This window comes from Phaseolus vulgaris, chromosome 11, assembly GCF_000499845.2.
Source record: "Phaseolus vulgaris cultivar G19833 chromosome 11, P. vulgaris v2.0, whole genome shotgun sequence".
Taxonomy (NCBI): domain Eukaryota; kingdom Viridiplantae; phylum Streptophyta; class Magnoliopsida; order Fabales; family Fabaceae; genus Phaseolus; species Phaseolus vulgaris.
The window spans coordinates 1874066-1897920 of NC_023749.2; the positions used below are offsets into that span (position 1 = coordinate 1874066).

Below are 23855 nucleotides of genomic sequence, written 5' to 3' on the forward strand. Positions count from 1 at the left end.
GCAATCACAAGCTCTCTCCAAAGAGTGAATGAATCCTAACATATCCGTCAACAAAATTTTCTACAGTTGAGTCATTGAAATTCAAAAACGTTGATTTACATCACTGGTGATGCAGTTCAAGACAAAGGAATTTCAACATGTTATTGAAGAATGCTAATTGTACTGGTGAGTCAAGACCGAGAGGTTTAGACCGAGAGGTTTAGACCGAGAGGTTTAGACCGAGAGGTTTACACCGAGAGGTTTAGGCCGAGAGGTTTAGGCCGAGAGGTTTAGACCGAGAGGTTTAGACCGAAAGCAAAGAAGATGAACAATACCAAAATATATACTATATGAAAATAAAAGCCTATCTGGACAAAAACTTACCAAAGGGGGTGCACAAATAATAAAAAGGGTGTAAAAAGAAAGCCCAAAGGTAAAGGGAAAAGCCCATTAATGGAACCCTATAAATACAAGGTCAGCGCAATAAAAAGGTACGAGTAATTTTATGCACTAATTCAAAACCCTCTCTGACTTTGGCATCGGAGCACATGCAGGTACCCCCCACCACCCGAGAGCATCAGTTGGAGAATCCGCCGAGAGCATCAGCTTGGAGAACCCGCCGAGAACATCAACTTAAAGCACTAGCCGGGAGCAGAAACTTAGCTCTAAGCCCAGATCGAAGACATCAGACTCTTTAACCCAGCTCAAGTCTCTTGGTCCTAAATTGTAAGAACATTTTGGCGCCCACCGTGGGGCCGAGGTCAATTGAAAAGGGTTAAAGGCAAGATGAGCCAAGAGGGAGAACAGAGTGGAGATCGTGAAGATAATGCTAACATACCAATGACAATGTTGGTTCAACTACAAAAAGAATTCGAGGCCCTAAAGAAAAGTAACGAAGAAGAGTTAAGTATCTTGAGAGCCGAAAATGCACGCATGAGAAGAAAGATACATGAAGACACGGTTTTGCATACATCCTCCGGAACCGTTCAACTAGGAACACCAGTGAACGAAAGGCTTTACCGCAACGAAAGTTCCCAAACCAAAAAAAAGTGGCTTGAGAACTCTGGGGTCTCGGCAGGAACATCTTCCAGAAAACATCTGTTTTATGATGTTATAGTTGATACTCCGTTGCCCGACAATTGGAAGAATTTGACCATTGACAAATATGATGGGAGCGCCGATCCCGACGAACACATCGCAATATATACCACTCAAATTAGCTTGTACACATGGAATGATGCTATCATGTGCAGAGTTTTTCCTACGACTCTGAAGGGGGCAGCGCTGAGCTGGTTCACACGCCTCCCACCTTTGAGTATAGATTGTTTTGATACGCTGATAGAGAAGTTTGGCGCTCAGTTTGCAACTAGTCGCCCTCACCATTTAACATCAATTGCTTTGGTAAACATAAGGCAGGAGAATGGAGAGTCCTTAAGGATGTTCATGGAACGTTTCGGGAGAGTTGCCCTAGGAATCCGAAATCTCAGCCCCGAAGTCACCATGCACCATATGATAACAGCATTAAAACCGGGGCCGTTTGCTGACAGCTTGTGCAAGAAACCTGCAACTAGCTTAGACGAATTGAGACAACGAGCGTCAAAGTTCATGCAAATGGAAGAATTGAGAGAGTTTCGGAATCGCGTGAGGATCGATGGGAGTGAAAGAAAACAAACAGAGAAAGATAGTAGACCCATGGTTAGAAGAGCCAGGGAAGAATTCAGAAGCCGGAGATTCCAGCAATACACACCCTTGAATACGAACAGAGCAAGGGTCTTACAAGAAGCCATGTCCACAGAACTTATACCACCACCTAGGAAAGCACGAACACCGGAAAATGCCGACCGTGCCAAACATTGTGAGTATCATAAAAATCATGGCCATCATACAGAGGAATGTATCGGATTAAAGGACAGAATAGAGGAGTTGGTTCAAGCAGGGCAATTAAAGCGCTTTGTTCAAGGCGGAAATGTAAGACTGAGGATGAGCCCGGGGAGAAGGGTGCAAGGGATAGAAGCAGGAGAAAGAAGGGTAGAGAGGGTCGAAAGAGAAAAAAGAATAGATAAGAAAGATGGCAGAAGAAGTGGGAGATCAGAAGAACGAAACAACAGAGTTTACCAAAACACACAACCAATGAGAAGAAGCAGGGAACGAAGTTTGGGAAGACCCGTCAGGGGGTTTATAAATACTATTTCTGGTGGTTTCTCTGGAAAGGAGTCATCATCAGCAAGAAAACAACATTGGAGAAGCATCAGGACCATCAATCACATTTTCAAAAAAAGAACTTTGCCACCAATGCTTTTTACAGACGAGGATTTTCAAGACATTGATCCTGACCATGACGATCCCATGGTGATAACAGTCGAAATAGCCGAATACGCCATCATGAAAACCTTGGTCGATCAAGGGAGCTCAGTGGATATTCTGTTTTGGGATACTTTCAAAAGAATACATTTAAAAGAAGAAGACATTGTACCTTTTCGAGAACAAATTATCGGGTTTTCAGGCGAAAGAGTTAGTACGAAAGGGTATATTGACCTGATGACTACCTTTGGAAGAGGAACTAAAACCAAAACGATCAAGATCAGATATTTGGTGGTAGATGCTTCCACGTCCTATAATGTGTTGTTAGGACGATCTTCTTTGAATGAGTTGGGAGCAATAGTCTCAACCCCGCATTTAGCAATGAAATTCCCAACCGACAAGGGGGAGATTGCGACTGTTTATGTTAACCAAAGGGATGCCCGAGAATGCTATGCAATAGGTTTGAAGATGAACCTGAAAGAACACACAGATACCTAAAGAATGGTGGCGATGGCCGATTTAGATCCGAGAATCAATGATGAAAGACTAGAACCAAAAGAAGAGACTACGGCTGTAATACTCGGACAGGACGAGAAGCAATGCACTTATATAAGTGGCAGCCTACCCGAAGACTTGTTACACAAACTCATCACATTGCTACGTACTAACAAAGACTTATTTGCCTGGACGCCATCTGATATACCTGGAATTGATCCGAGGATAATTTGTCATAAATTGTCGGTATGCCGAGAAGCAAAACCGGTATCTCAGAAACGAAGAAAGTTAGGGGAGGAAAGACGACAAGCGGCAATAGCAGAGACCGAGAAGCTAATGCAGGCTAGTTTCATCCGGGAAGCTCAATACACAACATGGTTGTCCAATGTAGTACTCGTTAAAAAATCGAACGGAAAGTGGAGAATGTGTACAGACTATACGGACCTCAATAAGGCTTGTCCGAAAGATACATATCCATTACCCAACATAGACCGATTGGTCGATGGAGCGTCGGGACAAGAGATGATGAGTTTTCTCGATGCATACTCAGGGTATAACCAAATACAAATGTATGGCCCAGACGTGTCAAAAACAGCTTTTACCACAGATACAGCGAATTATTGTTACAAAGTCATGCCTTTCGGTTTGAAAAATGCCGGGGCAACGTATCAAAGACTGATGGATAAGGTGTTCACAAATCAAATCGGAAGAATCATTGAAATATATGTGGACGACATGGTTGTGAAATCAAGCGAAGTGGACAAACATTTAGAAAATCTTGAAGAGGTGTTTTCACGCATAAGAGAGTACAATCTGCGCCTTAACCCAGAAAAATGCGTGTTCGGCGTCAAAGGTGGAAAATTTCTGGGTTTTATGCTAACCAATAGAGGAATTGAAGCCAATCCTGACAAATGTGAAGCAATTATGCAAATGGGAAAACCAAAAAATTTAAAAGAGGTCCAAAGATTAGTGGGGAAACTAAATTCATTGTCAAGGTTCTTACCAGTTCTGGCCGAAAAAACCAAACCGATAGTAAATTTGTTAAAGAAATCTGAAACCTTCGAGTGGAATGACCACTGTGAGCAAGCCTTCTCTCAAATCAAAAGTATGGTGGCACAACCACCAATCCTGGTCAAGCCTGATTGTACCCAACCCATTATAGTATACCTCGCAACTTCCAATCAAGCTATAGGAGCGGCGTTAATCCAAGAAATCCCAGATCAAAAACCAATATACTTTGTGAGTAGATCTCTCCAAAGTGCTGAAACCCGATATCCCAAGGTAGAAAAAATTGCCTTGACTCTGGTATACGCCGCACGACGTCTTCGGCCATACTTTCAGAATCATCAGATAATTGTGAGGACGGATTATCCGATATCAAAAATCTTAAGAAAACCGGAGCTGGCCGGCCGAATGGTCACATGGTCCATGGAACTTTCAGAATATGGGATTCGGTATGAACCAAGAGGACCAATCAAAGCCCAATCCCTTGCGGATTTCATCATCCATATGCCGACAACAGTGCAGCAGGAGCGATGGATGTTGTATGTAGACGGTGCGTCAAGCAAAAAAGGAAGCGGGGCAGGAATAGTCCTTGAAGGACCAGACAACTTCCAAATTGAGATGGCATTACGGTTCGAGTTCAGGACCTCTAACAACCAAGCCGAATACGAAGCTCTTATTGCCGGACTTCTACTGGCAAGGGACATGGGAGTTGAAAATATCATTTGTAAAAGTGATTCCCAGCTTTCCGTGGGACAAGTACGAGGAGACTATCAGGTAAAAGACCCCTTATTGATGCAATATTATCATAAGGTATTAAATATCATGCAATGCTTCAGTCAAGCTGAAATAAATTACATTCCGAGAGAGCTAAACATGAAAGCCGACTCCTTATCCAAACTGGCAAGTCAACAGCGGCCACTCCAACACAACTCCGTCATATAACAAACTCTTAGTCACCCATCAGTCGGTGTAGAGCAATGTTCCAATATTACCACAGCTAAGGACGAGTGGATAGAGACATATACCGAAGCCATAAAGAATCAAGAACAAGGTATTCAATTAGATACGAAAATGTCCAAGAAATTGGCTAGTTTTGTATTGATTGGAGATCAGCTTTACAAACGTGGCCATTCAACACCTTTGTTAAAATGTCTCTCCAAGGAGCAGGCCCAATATGTGGTCAAAGAGCTTCATGAAGGAGTATGTGGGTTACATTGTGGAGCTCGGACAATGGCAACCAAAGTATGCAGAGCCGGATATTATTGGCCAACACTCCGAGAAGACTGTGAGATTTATGTTAAAACATGCAGGAAATGTCAAGAGTTTGGAAGTTTAAATCATATACCGGCACAGGAGTTACAAGGAATTTTGTCTCCATGGCCATTTGCAAAATGGGGTATTGATATCCTCGGCCCATTTCCACTTGGCCGCGGACAAACCAAATTCATGATAGTCGCTATAGATTATTTTACCAAGTGGATAGAAGCGGAAGCATTGACTACGATAACAGCTCAACAAGTCCAAACCTTCATTTGGAAAAATATAATCTGTCGATTCGGAATCCCACACACCATAATAACCGATAATGGCCGGCAATTCATTGATAAAAAACTTATGGAATTTTATGCAGATTTGGGAATCAAGTCAACCCGCACCTCCGTTGAACACCCACAGACAAATGGACAGGCAGAGGCCGCTAACAAAGTCATCTTAGGACAATTGAAAAAGAGGTTAGGAGACGCCAAGGGTTTGTGGGCAGAAAAATTACCATAAATATTATGGGCATATCGGTGTACACCACAAACATCAACTGGCGAAACACCCTTCAACCTCACCTATGGGATGGATGCAATGCTGCCTATAGAAGTAACCGAACCAACATTACGAAGCCAAATAGAGGACTGGAACATAAACAATGAATGTTTAAGAACCGACCTAGATCTCATTGAAGAACTTAGAGAGCGGGCAAAAATAAAAGAGGCAGCAGTAAAAAGAAGAGCAACGAAAAGGTTCAATGCGAAAGTCAAATTCAGGAACTTCAAAAAAGGGGATTTGGTGTGGAGAATGCGAACTGATGCACGAAAAGACCCCCGCCATGGCAAATTAGCATCCAATCGTGACAATTACGTGGCAAACGATCAATAATCCAACCAACTATATGTATTAAGGTTCTCAAAAGACATTACATTCAGCAAAACAAATCTACTTTCGGTGTGGATTGCCATATCAAAAAATATCCATACATGGATTCATAGTTCAAAAAAAATCTACTTTCGGCAGATAAACCCACGCCCATTTAACTCTCAATGTTCACATCTTCAGCATCAGTGTCTGGGATCTCGTTAGCCGGCACTAACTCCCCTTTGTAAAAATCCTTTTCCACATCAAATTTGCCTTCATCCAGTGGTACTTGATAAAAGTATTTTGCCTGTTGAAGAGCTTTCTCAAAGCCCAGTTTATGTTGTTCAAAGATAAAGGTTTCAGCTTCCAAGACATTAGTCTTCAGTTGGCTTATTTCTTCATCCATACGTTTGATTGTGCTTTTGTCAAGCTCACTCGCAGACAACAATGTTGATACCTTCTCGGTCAAATTCTGATTGCCTTCCAAAAGCCGAGCACTCTCTTGAACAAACTTTGCGTTTTCCTTTTTCAACTCGGCATTTTCTTTCTCAAGACCATTTTTCAATACTTCTTCCTCATCCTTCTGCTTTTTCATCTCTTCTAATTGCAAGGACAAAGAACCTGCTTTTTCCTTATACTCGGCAAGATCAGCCTTTAACGTCTCGAATTCTGTCAATGATACGCAACGCCCACTCTTCTCTTTCATCATTTTACCAATCAGCAAACCTCTGCTCGACAATTCGATGAAGGAATCTGCCAACGAACCGGCATCCATATTTTGTAACGTGTTGTACGATGGCTCAGTAAAAGAGGTCTGAACAAACGTTGCATACTTTGTTGAGGCGCTGAAAATAGTTTCGGATAGAGGTTCCGATGAGATATTTTCGGGACCGAGAGGTTTAGACCGAGAGGTTTAGGCCGAGAGGTTTAGACCGAGAGGTTTAGACCGAAAGCAAAGAAGACGAACAATACCAAAATATATACTATATGAAAATAAAAGCCTATCTGGACAAAAACTTACCAAAGGTGGTGCACAAATAATAAAAAGGGTGTAAAAAGAAAGCCCAAAGGTAAAGGGAAAAGCCCATTAATGGAACCCTATAAATACAAGGTCAGCGCAATAAAAAGGTACGAGTAATTTTATGCACTAATTCAAAACCCTCTCTGACTTTGGCATCGGAGCACATGCAGGTACCCCCCCACCACCCGAGAGCATCAGTTGGAGAATCCGCCGAGAGCATCAGCTTGGAGAACCCGCCGAGAACATCAACTTAAAGCACTAGCCGGGAGCAGAAACTTAGCTCTAAGCCCAGATCGAAGACATCAGACTCTTTAACCCAGCTCAAGTCTCTTGGTCCTAAATTGTAAGAACACTAATATTCCAGACAAAAAATGGCCATCCAGAGAAAGGTACTCTGAGTATCAACGCTTGACCCATTGGAAACTTTTTCTTGCTTTTGCCTTTCCTGGTTTTTTCCTTTCTACCACTCGTGAGTCCCTTGTCAGGAAACCAGCTGTTCAAGATTCAAGAAAATACTTGCTTAGTTTAATCATCGTAGTAGTGCAGCATAACATAAAACCCAGCCACAACACAACTAAAAGACTAATCAAGAGTTTTGTAATATGGTAGGAAAACAAAACTGTAACAAAGTAAATCAACAGAGAAAAAAGGCAAAAAATGTTATACCATTTCTCAGTGAAGGCCGCAATTCTGGTTCCCAGTTCTGCAGAGCCTTGCTGATCCCCAATCGTATAGCTCCGACTTGCCCTGTTTTCAAGAAACACATTTCATTGACACTGATGTGAACAATAGCTAAACAAATGAACTTTGACAAGTTAACCAGTGGGTGGTTCTGTCAAACTTCCATTGTGCAGAGTTTTCTCAGTGTAGGATTTCACAGAGGAAGTTGAATAGAAGTGTCTATGGATGATAAATCCAAGATCAAGCATTTATTTGTCAAACTTAAATGTTCTTGCTGGGGTTAGCTCAAGGCCAAAATTCTAGCAGAATGCATTTTGCCCTAAATAAAACCAGAAAATATGAAGACACAAAAGCAAGAGAAAATATAACAATATGAGATAGTTGTCTGCTTTTAATATTAGTGAAGGGTGTAGTAACGCAGCATATACTTATAATTCAGTTCACTATTATTTCATTTTTATTTTCTTCAATCAACACAGATATTTTTCTTGCCTGGTCAAGTATACATTAAAGAAAGCTCGTGATTTCTATGACAAAGGGAAATTTCCATATTACTAGAATAGTTCAGCCAATGTTTCAACTCAACAATTAAGTTTTCTCAGTAGGTGAAGTTGGCTACATAGATCAAAGTTTGGAGGCAGACGTGACAGAGATGATGCTCCACAAACTATAAGAAGTTTTTGCTAACTGAAACTATACATGCTTTAGTTAAAAGATGTAAGATCATCATATAAGAAGCTTTTGCTAACTAAAACTATACATGCTTTAGTTAAAAGATGTAAGATCATCATATAAGAAGCTTCTGCTAACTAAAACTATACATGCTTTAGTTAAAAGATGTAAGATCATTATACAATGGAAGAAGCCAATGCCAATGACCAAATATAGAAACTAACTAAAAAGTAATGAACCTCACCTGAAACACCACCTCCTTTCACGGTACAATACACATCCCAGAGCCCCAATGTCTTTGTCTCAGAGAAAGGTCGAAGGAGAGTAGCGCGATGATCAAGCATAGGAAAATAGACATCAAACTCTTTATCATTGACTATAAATTTACCATTACCAGGCTGAACCCAGACACGGGCAACACTGCATTTTCTTCTTCCTGTTCCATAAGCACGACCTTTGTCATCAACTTGTTTCACTCTAGCCTTTGCAGCTTCCTCCTGCTTCAGCCTCTCCATTTCACCTCTACTGGATTTTCTAGTATTCCTCTCATACCTCATGTCTTCAATTACACTAAGAGGGGGCAACCCATCAACTCCCTCGAAGTCTTTCAACGCAATCAAACTGTCAAGCATTTCATCCGTGATTCCAGAAGCAGCAATCAAATCACCAAATGCACGTTTTGGGCCTGCAATAACATCAGTTACCTAAATAGAGGACTAAACACTGAGTAAACAAAAACAGCTATCGGTACAAGGTACAATACATTTTCATTCAATCACAAAACTGATACATTCTCACTCAATCACAAAACTAATACATTCTCACTCAATCACAAAACTAATACATTCTCATTCAATCACAAAACTAATACATTCTCACTCAATCACAAAACTAATACATTCTCATTCAATCACAAAACAGCATCATTTAGGATAACTATTATAAACCTTAAACCTAAAATTTTAATGTGGTGTTAAAGCCTAACCTTTGACAACATTAACTCTTATACAAATCTTCCGAACTTTGGGCTGGACTCTCTCGGTCTCTTTTCACATTGGGTGTTCTGGACTTCTCCTCAAGGTAGATGGTCTCGGCTTCTCTTTCGGCTAAGTACTCTCGGCTTCTCCTTCGGCTAAGAGCTCTCGGCTTCTCCTTCATCTAGGTGCTCTCGGCTTCTCCTTCAGCTAGGTGCTCTCGGCTTCTTCTCGGGTTGGGCTCTCGGCTTCTTCTCCTCACAGGTGGGTGTGTGTACCTGCAAGGCGCTCCGATGCCAAAGTCAGATATAGTTTTTTACTTATCAGATCAATTCAATTCCCCTTACCTTTTGAGTTGAACCTCTATTTATAAGGCTCTCTTATTGGGCTTAAGAGTTACTTAGGTCTTTTCTTTTTGCACCTAACATTTTGAAAACACACACCTGTATATCTGGGCCCATCTTATGGGCTTTGCTATAATCACTAATTTAATTTTACGCACAACCTTTCGGTCGGTCCAGACTTTCGGTTGACCTTTCGGCCGCACAACCTTACGATCGGTCGCGACTTTCAGTTGACCTTTCGGCCTGGGGACCTTTCGGTCGGTCGAGACTTTCAGTTGACCTTTCGGCCTAGACAGTACACTAGCCCCCCAGGCATGAGGATTTGAAAAAGACGTTATGCCTAATGAAAAGGACAAATTTTGTATTTAATACATTCCGTATCAAAGTATTGCCTTGTTTCGTGTACTTTTCTTGATTATGTTGATTAACATGACGAGTTATAATTGTGATATCGTAACGCTTCGTTTGGAAGGGTTTTTTGTTTTTATTGATTCAGAAAGATTGAACCGAATACTCTCAAAAGGTATAATGTCTTCTTCAAGCTCTGTTTCTATTTCTGATGAATTTACCGAATTTTTGGACATGAGTAACGAGGCTATCAGGAAAGTAATTGAGATGAATGAGGATATTCATTCAATTGTTTCATTTGCCATCATTTCAGTTGTGAAGAATAAAGCTAGTAGTGATGAGTTCAAGTGAAGAAGCTATAGATGTTGAAGCTGAATAAAGAGTTGGTTGAATCCAGCAAGAGTCTTGAATAACATAATTTTTTCATTGTTTGAAGATGTGTTTACCTTTTTCCTTTCGGTCGACCTTTCGGCCTATAACTTATTTGAAAAATGATCACAATAGAAGTCGTGTTTACCTTTCGGATTTCCTTTCGGCCTATAACTTGGTGAAAATTGATAATCAATTGTTTGAAGGCGTTTACCTTTCGGATTTCCTTTCGGCCAACTTTTCGACCTATAACTTTCGGATTTTGTGCTAGTCGGACTTTACTAATTGGCAAAGCAATAAGAGAAGAGACTAAGGATGTTTCTTCTTTTGAACTTGAAAAATTGAATAAGGAAGCAACTGAATCAAATGAGAATATCAGATCCTTAACTTCCCAAGTTGAAAAGTTGTCTAAGGCTAAGGATTGTTATGAAGCCGAGAAAGAGTCTTTGAAGGATGAGGTTACTGAGTTAACAACTCATAAGTTATCCCTTGACAATGAGATTCAACGGTTGAAAGGAAACTTCGCTGAAGTTGATAATAATCCTCGTTTAGAATCTGTGATAAACCTGTTGAATTCAAGGGTTACTCGAGCTGAGGGTTATGTTTTACAAAAACCTCTTCAGCAAGCCGAGTATTTTTACAAGATTCCATTGGATGCTGGAAATTTCGACATGGGCAAAGATTTTTATAATGACGAACTGATGCCCATCAGTGAAATTCCGTATGAGACCTCTCGGTTTTTGTTTTATGTCCTGCAAAAAATGAGACCTCTCGGTTTTGTAATGGAACCTTTCGGTTTTTTGATAAGAGCTCTCGGATTTCTATTGGAACCTTTCGGTTTTCTTATAAAACCTCTCGGTTTTTGTTTTCTGCCATGCAAAAAAGGAGACCTCTCGGTTTTTGTTTTAGAACCTTTCGGTTTTTTATAAAACCTTTCGGTTTGGTATTGGAACCTTTCAGTTTTGTTATAAAACCTTTCGGTTTTGTATTGGAACCTTTCAGTTTTGTTATAAAACCTCTCGGATTTTGTTTTCTGCCATGCAAAAAATGAGACCTCTCGGTTTTTGTATTAGAACCTTTCGGTTTTTTATAAAACCTTTCGGTTTTGTTATAAAACCTTTCGGTTTTGTTATAAAACCTCTCGGTTTTTGTTTTCTGCAATGCAAAAAATGATACCTCTCGGTTTTTGTCTTAGAACCTTTCGGTTTTTTGATAAGAGCTCTCGGATTTCTATTGGAACCTTTCGGTTTTGTTATAAAACCTCTCGGTTTTGTATTAGAACCTCTCGGTTTTGTATTAGAACCTTTCGGTTTTTTGATAAGAGCTCTCGGATTTCTATTGGAACCTTTCGGTTTTTTGAAACACACTCGTGAGAGGGATTTCACCTGGAGTGAAAGCATCTTGATCCGAGAGGCTTGAAGTACGAGATACACACTCGGGAGGGATTTCACCTGGAGTGAAAACATCCTGGACCGAGAGGTTTGAAGATCGAGATACACTCTCGGGAGGGATTTCACCTGGAGTGAAAACATCCAGGACCGAGAGGTTTGAAGAACGAGATACACTCTCGGGAGGGATTTCAGTTGAAGTGAAAGCATCCAGGACCGAGAGGTTTGAAGTATGCGAAGCATTGATGGATATAACAATTTGACTCTTCATATGAATAACTTCCTCATTAAGTGTTTCAATCTTGAATAAGACTTTCTGTATACATGTAAAATCATCCTTGACCGAAAGGTTTTACATACAATGATGAGTGTTTAACTGCCTTGGACTTTGTCTGCTCCTTATCCCTCCATCTCTATCAAAGCGTCTCAACTGCCCAACTTGAATCAATTCTTCAATTCTATCTTTCAAAGCTACATTCTTCTTGTATGACGACCATGATTCTTGTGGTATTGCCAATGTTTACTCTGATATGCTCTTCCTGAAGTTCTTTCCTTCTTTGGTGGTGAGCGGCCGGCCATTACCTGCGATGATAATCGAGTGAGTGTAGTTAACGGCCGGCCATTACTTGGGATGATAATCGAGTGAGCGTAGTTAGCGGCCGGCCATCACTTGCGATGATAATCGAGTGAGCGCGGCCGGCCATTACTTGCGATGATAATCGAGTGAGCGTTGTTAGCGGCCGGCCATTACTTGCGATGATAATCGAGTGAGCGTTGTTAGCGGCCGGCCGTAACTTGCGATAATAATCGAGTGAGCGTAGTGAGCGGCCGGCCATTACTTGCGATGATAATCGAGCAAGTTTAGTGGGCGGTCGGCCGGCACTTGCGATGTTAATCGAGCAAATTTGGTGATGGGTCGGCCGGCACTTGCGATGTTTAATCGAGCAAGCGGGCGTTCGGCCAGAACTTGCGATGATAATCGAGCAAGTGTAGGTGACGATCGGCCGGTACTTGCGATGATAATCGAGCAAGCGGGCAATCGTTCGGGATACTTGCGATGTTAATCAAGCAAGTTTGGTGAGCGTTCGGCCGGCACTTGCGATGTTAATCGAGCAAGCGGGAAATCGTTCGGCCAAGACTTGCGCTGTTAATCAAGCAAATTTGGTGAGCGTTCGGCCGGCACTTGAGATGTTAATCGAGCGAGCGGGGAATCGTTCGGCCAACACTTGCGATGTTTTCTAAAGCAAGTTTGGTGAGCGTTCGGCCGGCACTTGCGATGTTAATCGAGCAAGCGGGCATTCGTTCGGCCTACACTTGCGATGTTAATCAAGCAAGTTTGGTGAGCGTTCGGCCGGCACTTGCGATGTTAATCGAGCAAGCGGGCAATCGTTGGGCCAACACTTGCGATGTTAATCGAGCAAGCGGGCAATCGTTCGGCCAACACTTGCGATGTTAATCAAGCAAGTTTGGTGAGCGTTCGGCCGGCACTTGGATTGTTAATCGAGCAAGCGGGCAATCGTTGGGCCAACACTTGCGATGTTAATCAAGCAAGTTTGGTGAGCGTTCGGCCGGCACTTTCGATGTTAATCGAGCAAGCGGGCAGTCGGGCGGCCGAGAGGTCAGCCAAGCATTGATCGATTCTTGCTCCATTACTACTCAACGGTGTATACTGTTGAAACTTTCGGCTACAAAATTATTCTCTTCCTTTTCTAAATGAATGTCCTCCTGCCTTTTCACTTATCTTCTTATCATTTGCATCTGCCCTCGAAATTATCTCAACTCTTCCATCTGCATAAACTTTGATGCACGTTGTCTTAACTCGTCAAGATTGGTTGCCGGTTTTTGGCGAAGACTGTCGGCAAATGGTCTCGGTTTCAGTCCTGTAATCATATGATGCATTGTGACTTTCGGACTGAGATTGCGGATACTTAGTGCTACCTTTCCAAAGCGCTCCATAAATGTTCTTAGGGATTCTCCCTTTTCTTGCCTTATATTCACTAAGGCAATTGATGTCAGATGATGTGGTCGGCTTGTAGCAAAATGAACTCCAAACTTTTTTACTAAAGTGTTGAAACAATCAATGGATAACGGTGGCAACCGAGTAAACCAACTCAAAGCCCCTCCCTTCAAAGTTGTTGGGAATACTCGGCACAAAATGGCATCATTCCACGTATACAAACTTATCTACGTTGTGTATTGTACCTGTACTGGGCGAGCCCGAACGACCGATAGGTCGAGACTTTCGGAGAGTTGGCCGAACGACAGAGATGTCGAGACCCTCGGAACTTGGCCGAACGACAGAGATGTCGAGACCTTCGAGGACTTGGACGAACGACCGAAAAGTCAAGACCTTCGGGGACTTCGCCGAACGACAGAGATGTCGAGACTTTCGAAGACGTGGACGAACGACCGAAAGGTCGAGACCTTCGGAGAGTTGGCCGACGGCCGAACCCCATTTCAATTAACGCTCAAACCGAGATCAGTGAAGCTAATCCATCATCAAGAATTAGGTAATGCAACCCTAAGCGATACCCACCTCGATAAACAGGCCCAACAAGGTAGGCCCACTAGAATAGTATAAATAGCACTCATTTCCAGGAGTAAGGTATGTCATTTTTCACTCTGAGAGCTGACATTTATCACTCTGAGAGCCGATTGCCCGCTTTACTGACTTGAGCGTCGGAGTGCCTTCGCAGGTACCCCCCCATCCGGTGTTCACCCGAGTGCCGAGTGCCGAGTGCCGAGTGGACGAGAAGAATCCCAGTTCACCACCCAGCCAGCTGCCCGACCGAAGGAAGGAGAAGAAGACTTCAACAGTTCTCTAGGTCCCATCTCCCTAGCAGGAACATGTATACTGCAATGTGTTAATCAGGATCTGTACCTCCATCATATTTCTCCATGGTAAAATTCTTCCAATTTTCGGGCAGTGGGGTTTCTATAATGGCTTCAAAAAGCATAGCCATTGATATGGAATTTTGATTATCTCTCTGCTCCCCAGATTGCTCTCCACCTTGTTCTTCTCATTTGATTCATCTTGTCTTCAACCTTTTTCAGCTACTTCTCGGCCCCACGGTGGGCGCCAAAATGTTCTTACAACAAGGACCAAGAACACTAAAATTAGGTTGACAAGATTAACTCTTATACAAATCTTCTGAACTTTGGGCTGGATTCTCTCGGTCTCTTCTCACATTGGGTGCTCTAGACTTCTCCTCAAGGTAGATGATCTCGGCTTCTCTTCTCGGGTTGGGCTCTCGACTTTTCCTTCGGCTAAGTGCTCTCGGCTTCTCCTTCAGCTAGGTGCTCTCGGCTTCTCCTTCAGCTAGGTGATCTCGGCTTCTTCTCGGGTTGGGCTCTCGGCTTCTTCTCCTCACAGGTGGGTGTGTGTACCTGCAAGGCGCTCCGATGCCAAAGTCAGATATAGTTTTTTGCTTATCAGATCAATTGAATTTCCCCCTACCTTTTGAGTTGAACCTCTATTTATAAGGCTCTCTTATTGGGCTTAAGAGTTACTTAGGTCTTTTCTTTTTGCACCTAACATTTTGAAAACACACACCTGTATATCTGGACCCATCTTATGGGCTTTGCTATAATCACTAATTTAATTTTACGCACAATCTTTCGGTCGGTCCAGACTTTCGGTTGACCTTTCGGCCGCACAACCTTACGGTCGGTCGCGACTTTCAGTTGACCTTTCGGCGTCACAACCTTTCAGTCGGTCGAGACTTTCAGTTGACCTTTCGGCCTAGACAGTACAGAAGATTAATTAGGCTAGAAAGAATACCTTCACAAGTTGCATCTTTAGAAATACTTTAGGGTTTAGGGTTTAGAGAGAGAGAGAGAGTTGTATAATTAATAAAATCAGAATTGTTTTTATTACTTATATCCCAATATGTACAGGGAGTTACTTAAGAAATACTTTAATATTGCGAGAAATGAGAATAGACTATTATCGCTGTACTCCCCAGTCAACGACTCAAGAAACACCTTACAACCTGACGTACGGCACAGAAGCCATGTTCCGGTCGAAATCGGTGAGCCTTCACTACGCCGACAGACATTAGACCTAGACTTAAACAAGGAAAGTCTACTAGTCGGCCTCGACCTCATCAATGAATTAAGGGACAAATGCAAGATAAGGGAAGAAGCATGCAAGATACGAGCAGCACGAAGGTACAACTCGAAAGTGAACCCACGAAACTATCAGAAAGGAGATCTAGTTTGGCGCATGCGCAGCAACGCTCGGAAGGACGGAGGAAAGTTTTCAAGCAACTGGGAAGGACCGTTCCGCATATCCGAAACAGCAACAGGAGGAGCTTATTACTTAGAATATTTGTCAGGAAAATCTATACCGTGGAATGCCACGCATCTCAAATTCTATTACAGTTGATGAATAAACTCAGTGCACTCTTTCCTCGCTCGGTAGTTTTATCCGAATTATAACTTAAACGTTATTCACCAACCTTGGTCAGAAATCCAATTATTAATTAACCGTTCATTCGGTCCGAATTATATAACTACAGTTATCCGAATTATAACTTAAACGTTGTACTGGGCCGACCGAAAGTAATATATATTGGGCCGACCGAAAGCTTTGAAAGATGCCGTCATAAGGAATATCACCCACCGGCATTAATTCGCCCTTGTAAAAGTCTTTGCCGACATCAAAGTTGCCGGCATCTAAAGGGATCTTGTAAAAGTATTCGGCCTGTTGGAGAGCTTTCTGAAAACCTAATTGGTGTTGTTGAATGACAAAACTCTCAGCTTCACCAACTCTCCACTTCAACTTGTTCACTTCTGCTTCCAATTGAGCAAGGCTTTCAGTATCAATTTTCTTCGCAGCCGTAAGTTTAGCAATGTCCCCCTTCAATCCTTGATTCTCCGTGTTAAGCGCCAGAGTTTGGGCCGAGAGCTTTACGTTTTCATCCTTCAACTTTTCTTTCTCAGTTTCTTGTCGGCTTTTAACTGAAGAAAGTTCACCAATTTGAGCCTTCAGTAATTTGATTTTCTCATTTGATTCGGCTGCTTCCCTTTTTAATTTCTCAAATTCGGCAGAGGTAACGAGGCCCTTTGTTTTCTCCTTTATCGCTTCACTGATCAAGAAAGCACGGCCGGTCAATTCAAACATAGAATCGGCTAACGAAGGAACAGAAACCACTTTGAACATATCACTAGCAGAGGAATCAAGACTGCAGTCAACAAAGTCTGCAAAACGTGTGGACGAAGTGAATATTCTTTCAAAAAGTGATTGAGAAGAGCTCCCGGAATCGTGACGATGTTTCTTAGCGGAGTGTGACCTTCTACTACTCTTGTCACGTTTCCTATTCTTCTTAGAAGGTCCTATCCCGGCGTCCACTGCTACTTCAGCCTCTAGGTGAGGGACAGGCTCAACTTCATTTTCTGTTCCAGGAGTTTCATTCTCAACACGAGGAGTTGAACTTCCAGCCTGATTAAACAACTTAGAAAAATAAGCGCGATCCTTCGGTCTCACGGCCGCCATTAAACCTGGACATCACCAACAGATTTAGCAAAGTTAAAATTCTATCATTACTCAGAGAAAATCCGAAAGAATCACATACCCTTGAAATCCTTTTGGGGTTTGCGAGAAACATATAGCCGAAGCAGAGCACGAGTTGGAATCTTATGGGAGAAGTGACTTAGAACCGCAATACTATGCTTCTCTTCGGTATTCATCGAATGGTAAGAACGCGAGTTAAATCTCACAGGAGCACGGGTCCAGTACAAAGGAAATTTTGGAATATCACCATCAAAAAAGTACTTTCTCCCGGTTTCCTCAATTAGAATTTTAAAGAAACTTCCTTTGAAATTTTTATACGAAGAAGTAAATGGAGACAGCAAACACACTTTTCTCTTACTAATCAGGGACAACCAGCTAGGCTTCTTCCCGGGCCGAGAGCTATAGTAATATAAAAAGGTTTTCGGACTCGGAATTTGAGAGTCATGTGATGGGGAAGGGATTCATAGTTATCTTTGGCCAACACCTACGGTCTTCACGTAAGTGTGTAATTGTTAATATTTACTCAGCCTGTAGTCTAAGAGAAAAGAAGATTCTCTGGGAGGAGATAACTGGTATTAAAGGGGCGTCACAGGAGTTGGTTTGGTGTCTCTGTGGTGATTTCAATGCTGTAAGAAGCAGACGGGAAAGGAAAGGTGCTAGCAGTCGGGGTGCAACTGCAAGTGGTCAAACGAGTGAGATAATTGGTTTCAATTGTTTTATCGATTCTAATATGCTTCTGGATCTCCCTATAGTAGGGAAAGCTTATCTGTATCAGAAGCTTTAAGTGATGGTTGCTGGAAGGTGATCTTGAGGAGAGGATTTTGAGGCTGCAGGAACAGAGTTAAATGCAGAGGAGGTAACAACAAGAGCAGCCATGAGGCCTGTCAGAAAATACAAAGGGGGAACGGAGAGTGTCCCAACAGTTGGCAAGGAGGAGCTAACCGTCCAGGAGTGCTAGGAGAAGGGGTATTTGATGCTGATTAACAGTGTGTTTTTCATGCAGGTACCGGCATTTGATGTTGAACTTGGTGTCACTACTTTTGCCGTATTGCAAGAAGGATAACAAGGTTGAATCAAAGGAATCTAAGGCGCCACCCTGAACGAGCTTGTTGAGCTCAAAAGTTGCTCCTCGTGTCTTTTGTTTGAGTGCAGGAAGCAAAAACATCTTTATCTCTGGATGGCCAAATGCCCCAGTGGCCCATCTGTAAAATTTCTAGTTAGTGCGGTGCATACTATGGAGGAGTTGAAGCTAACGGGAAATCACCTAAAAGATTTCTACTCATCATAATGAAGTAGATAAATTACCAAAGGGAGGCCTTGATGTGTTTGAGGTTCGAGCTTTGGAGAAAAAGAAGAAGGCTGGAAAGTCTGCGAAGAAGGTCAAAGCATAGACAAGGAGGAAGATGCATGAGATGTCTAATCCTCTGGAGCCTGATGAGTTTGCAGATATGTGGAAAGATTGATTTTGAATACAACTGCAGCTAAAGAGGGTGCGTGCTGGTCAACAGAACCAGGGAGCTGCTGGTCACCACAGAGGTGCTTGCTGTTGAAGGAGTCTCCACTGTTTTTTTCTCTTAACCTTAATAGTACAATAATCCCTCTTGTCAGAGTTACAACCTCTGAAATTCTGCTTGAGGCATTTGTTGTAATTGAGAGTGGAAAGATAGATGTTCAGGACTTAGCAGAGTAAGCTGGCATCTCTTTTTCAAAAAAGTTGGTTAAAAGGCTAATCTTGACTGTGTCAAGGAATATTTATCAGCAGGATTAGATACTGGTGGTGTGCTTGGGTTTCTTTAAATCATCACTAGGATTCGTGTTATGCTGGTGGTATGCAGTCTCAGGTCTTGGGACTGAGTTCTATCTAGCTTTAAGTTTTTGAGTTAAGTGGTGAGCCGCTTAACTTTGTTATAACTGTTAAATGCTTAATTAGGAGGTCTATGTATAAGGGTTGGAACACCCCTAAAGTGTTTCTTTTATTATATTAATTTGTTGCTGATCAAAAAAAAAAAAATTTACACAAAATACTGAAAGCCTGCATATAAGCCCAACCGTTGGGATGAAGTTGGGTAGGAGCAATATTAAGAAAACGCAAAACACCCATCTGAAATTCACTTAACGGAAACCGAACATGAAGATCAGTAAAAAGACACTCATAAAAATAAAAAAATTCGTGTTCGTCGCTTTCACGACCATGGCAAACATTATCAATGGCACAAGTTCGCCGAAACGAAATAATTTCCTCAGTGGCATCAGGAGAATACACATAAATTTTAGAAAGGAAGTTACGAAGGGTTGAGCTAACTTGGTACCGAGAGAAATATTCCCGAACTTTCGGATTAACCCATTCATACCCTCGCCGAAGGCTTAATTTTTGTTCGGCTATTTCTTCTCTTCTCTCGGCCTCAACATCTACGCCATCCTTGCTTGACGAGTTTAGACCCGAAACCGTTTCTGGTGACACCGCAGGGTCGGCATTCTTATTGGTTTCAATCACTCTCCCAGTAGATTCATTACTCGTGCTCGAAAATTCCGTACCCTCAGAAGAAACGGAAACAGAACTTGATGAAGACATTATACCTTCCACGAATCTGTGCTTCAGCTTTACTATATAATGCAGGGAGGAACTTTGACCTAAAGCCAATAACAGTGAAGATTTATAGTGGTGGAAGAGTGGTGAAATCTGAAGAGTCAAGGCATAGTGACCATCAGATTTACTTACATCCAATGGTTAAAACAGCATGCTTGTCCTGTCGCGCAGTCCCATCAGCAAAAAGCGCGCAAAACCAAGGAGTCCTTCAAAATTTGCTTTTTCTTTCAAATTTGCTTTTCCCCCCAAAAATACAAAGGTAGCATTCTCTCTTTTAAAAGACATTTCGTCGTCTACACCTCCTTATGCCTGGGGGGCTTAGTGTACTGGGCCGACCGAAAGTAATATATATTGGGCCGACCGAAAGCTTTGAAAGATGCCGACCGAAAGATTTGAAAGATGCCGACCGAAAGCTTTGAAAGATGCCGACCGAAAGCTATGAAAGAAATAGAATAGAATGGAAATTATTATTAAGCGACCGAATACAATGGACCGACCGAAGGCAAAAGCCTATGCCCAATTAGGTCCAAATATGCGGGTGTATGTAGTAAAGGCCTGATACAAAGAGAAAACGTCCAAATAACTTCTGGGCCCAATAAAAGAGTAGTATAAATACAGGGTCATCCTGAGAGGTGAGGTAAGTGAAAATTGACTCTTATTAAACTAAATCTAACTTTGGCATCGGAGCACCTTTCAGGTATACACACCCGTCCGTGAGAGGAAGCCGAGACTAAGAACCGAAAGATCATACCGAGAAGGGAGTTCGGAAAAGCTGACCGAAGGGTCGATCTGTGGAAGCCGAAAGAAGTGTGTTTCTAGGCCCTTGTAAGAACAAACGTTATTCACCAACCTTGGTCAGAAATCCAATTATTAATTAACCGTTCATTCGGTCGGAAATATATAACTACAGTTATCCGAATTATAACTTAAACGTTATTCACCAACCTTGGTCAGAAAACCAATTATTAATTAACCGATTTACTCGGTCGGAATTATATAACGACAGTTATCCGAATTATAATAAACGTTATTCACCAACCTTGGTCAGAAATCCAATTATTAATTAACCGTTCATTCGGTCGGAATTATATAACTACAGTTATCCGAATTATAACTTAAACGTTATTCACCAACCTTGGTCAGAAATCCAATTATTAATTAACCGTTCATTCGGTCGGAATTATATAACTTCAGTTATCCGAATTATAACTTAAACGTTATTCACCAACCTTGGTCAGAAATCCAATTATTAATTAACCGTTCATTCGGTCGGAAATATATAACTACAGTTATCCGAATTATAACTTCGGGAAGGTCTTAACCTCTCGGTCGTTCGCCCAAGTCCTAGAAGGTCTCGTCATTCCTGTCGTTCGGCCATGTCCCCGAGGGCCTTGTCATCTCGGTCGTTCGGCCATCTTTCCGTAGGTTTCGACCACTCGGTCGTTCGGCCTCGCCCAGTACCCAACTTCGTCTTCTACCAGTTTATGGCTATGTTACTGCTTAAGGAAAATGTTACCCCAGGTTATCATATAGACGCGATGATGTACCCTAGCTTTAAGTTTTTGAGTTAAGTGGGGAGCCGCTTAACTTTGTTTTAACTGCTAAATGCTTAATTAGGAGGTCTTTGTATAAGGGTTGGAACACCCCTAAAGTGTTTCATTTTATTCTATTTATTCGTTGCTGATCAAAAAAAAAAAATCCGAATTATAACTTAAACGTTATTCACCAACCTTGGTCAGAAAACCAATTATTAATTAACCGATTTACTCGGTCGGAATTATATAACGACAGTTATCCGAATTATAATAAACCCGTCCTACCCATGGTGGTAACGACGGTAAAGGAGGTCATGGCGCAGAAGGTAAGACTGGTAAATCTACGTATAGCACAGGCGACGCCACAACGTTCTTCTTCTCCAACTTTCCGAACGGGTATGGTGAACTGGACATGCACAAGATCTTCCAGAAATGGGCTAGAGTGAAAGAAGTTTTCATTGCTGGAAGGCTGAATAAGTGGGGGAGACGTTTCGGTTTTGTTCGATTCTTCGAAGTGGGAAATGCGGCAAGATTAGAGAAGGAGCTTGACCAAATATTCATTGGCAATGTGAAGCTCCATGTCAATATCCCGAGGTACAGGAGACACGTACCCGAGTCTAGGGTCTACAAGTCTCCACCGATGGTGTCTCATCCTGAGTCAAGGAGGAGGGGAGGGGAAGGCCAGGCGGAAGTACGGAGGGAGAGGATGAAGGAGATATGGGTGAAAAAGAAAGGGGAAGAGTCCTATGCTGATGCAGTAAGGGGAGGCCCTCGTCAGGCGTGGAAGGGACCATCGTTCTCAGCCAAAAAGCAGATCCTACCGTGGATGGAGGCAAGCGTTGTTGGTCAGCTGCGTGCAGAAATAGACCTTGAACAGTTACGCGAAGTGTTCCTGAAAGGTGGGTTGAGTATGGTTTATCTGCGTTCGTTAGGTGATAATCTTGTTCTGATGATGCCAAGGGAAGGGGAGAGCATGCAGGCTCTTATCAAGCTTAATAAGGAGTGGTTCGAGAGTGTCTTCGAAAGCATTGAACCATGGTCGGAGAAGTGCACTGCGACCCATAAAGTCGTCTGGGTAAGGTGCTATGGACTACCCCTTTCTCTCTGGAACAAGGAGTGCTTCTCCAAAGTGGTGGGGGATAAGGCAACATTAGCGTCTATTGGCAGAGCCACTCTCCTTTGGGAGAACCTGGAGTATGCTTCTCTCCAAGTTAGGTTGCCAAAGAGCCAGAGCGTACGGAAGGCGGCAGACATGAAGATCAATAATAACCTCTATAGCATCCTTATAGAAGAAGAAGTCACATGCGGGAATGGAGGTTCATGCAGGTGCATTAGTGATGATGTTGGATCCTTGGATAGCATTTCCTCGTCGGAAACCTATGTAGAGGATTCTGTCTCTGTGAATAGTTGTGAAGAGGAAGGAAAAGCTCAGGGTCGGTTTAGGCAGTGGCCAAGGGGGGTGGTGACCGGTGGTGAAGTTAACGGACAAGAAACCCTAATCGGAAGGGAGGTAGTAGGTGACGGTGAGGGTTTACAGAAAACGACAAAAGGTTTGGTTTGTGGGGAAGCACCCTCTAAGGGTCTAGTCAGTCAGAGGGTCAGTGCCAAGAGTTTCACTAATGTGGAAACAGTACACCTGATAGCCTCTGACGAAACGGCGATCCTGGAAACCTGTAGCCTTGGGCCCACAGCTCTGCACAATAGCACCAACCCTCGGGCTGACGTGGCCAAGTTAGTTGTGGATGAGGAGTTGAGTTGCACTCAGCACGAAGCCTCTGTGTTCTTGGGCCACGAAGTAAACCGATTGGAAGTAGGAGACGGAGAGCTCCTGAGTAAGGACGAAGGGAGTGTCGGTCGTTCGGTCGTTCGGCCGAACAAATCAGCATATCCATGAGGGAGCTTCGGTCGTTCGGGAGCTGGAGCCAAAGGAAGTCATGGAAATACGTGGCCATGAGGTCAGCAAAGGGGGAGTCAGAGAGTCCCTGAGTAAGGACGACGGGTGTGTCGGTCGTTCGGTCGTTCGGCCGAACAAAACAGAATATCCTTGAGGGAGCTTCGGTCGTTCGGGAGCTGGAGCCAAGGGAAGTATTGGAAATTCGTGGCAATGAGGTCACCAAAGGGGGAAGCGGAATTAGGAACCTTTCTCCTAGGGGGAGTCTGCGAACGAAGGGGCTGGGGGAAATGGCGGAACCAAGCACCCTTCCACGGAGGTCAATAAGAGTATGGCCCTCTCAGGTAAGGGACTCTGCCTCAAAAGCTGGATCTTTTTCTGCAACTATCTCTGATGGGGACACAATTTGCAACTCAAGGTTCCGGGACCTGGACGTAACGGTGGAACCACTAAAGTTGTGGGAGATGGGTAAACAGATGGGAATTGTATGCCGTAGGATAGAAGAAGAGGTTGTGAAGGAATATCAGAGTATGGAAGCGAGAGATGTAGAGTTTTCACAGAAGCTAGAAGAGGGGGTAACAAAAGGTTTCCTATGTTGATAGTTAGCTTGAACATTCGAGGTCTGGGGG

General features: G+C 42.8%; 3 protein-coding genes across 3 annotated transcripts; 2 read left to right on the plus strand and 1 right to left on the minus strand.

Annotated features, from left to right (window-relative positions):
• Positions 1-765: 765 nt before the first annotated feature.
• Positions 766-2778, plus strand: LOC137821761 (uncharacterized). The gene has a single exon (XM_068626511.1). It carries the CDS (start codon positions 766-768, stop codon positions 2776-2778), a length of 2013 nt encoding a protein of 670 aa, XP_068482612.1.
• Positions 2779-7255: 4477 nt separating this feature from the next.
• On the minus strand, positions 7256-9710 carry LOC137821803 (small ribosomal subunit protein uS9m-like). The gene is made up of 4 exons (XM_068626563.1): positions 9693-9710; positions 8520-8979; positions 7589-7669; positions 7256-7415 (listed from the first exon to the last, which is right to left on the minus strand). Exons 1-4 carry the CDS (start codon positions 9708-9710, stop codon positions 7324-7326), a joined length of 651 nt encoding a protein of 216 aa, XP_068482664.1. The 3' UTR covers positions 7256-7323.
• A 12037-nt stretch (positions 9711-21747) lies between these two features.
• Positions 21748-23229, plus strand: LOC137821830 (uncharacterized). The gene has a single exon (XM_068626599.1). The coding sequence runs from the start codon at positions 21748-21750 to the stop codon at positions 23227-23229; it is 1482 nt and encodes a 493-aa protein (XP_068482700.1).
• The last annotated feature ends 626 nt before the right edge of the window (positions 23230-23855 follow it).

Bases quoted from the DNA above. Each gene is read 5' to 3' on its own strand.
- LOC137821803 (XM_068626563.1), bottom strand. The intron at 7,670-8,519 runs GTGAGGTTCATT...TCTTGAAAACAG, and splicing joins GAAAGGAGGTGGTGTTTCAG to GGCAAGTCGGAGCTATACGA. The intron at 7,416-7,588 runs GTATAACATTTT...AATCTTGAACAG, and splicing joins GCGGCCTTCACTGAGAAATG to CTGGTTTCCTGACAAGGGAC.
- LOC137821761 (XM_068626511.1), top strand. From the start codon at position 766: ATGAGCCAAGAGGGAGAACAGAGTGGAGATCGTGAAGATAATGCTAAC.
- LOC137821830 (XM_068626599.1), top strand. From the start codon at position 21,748: ATGCACAAGATCTTCCAGAAATGGGCTAGAGTGAAAGAAGTTTTCATT.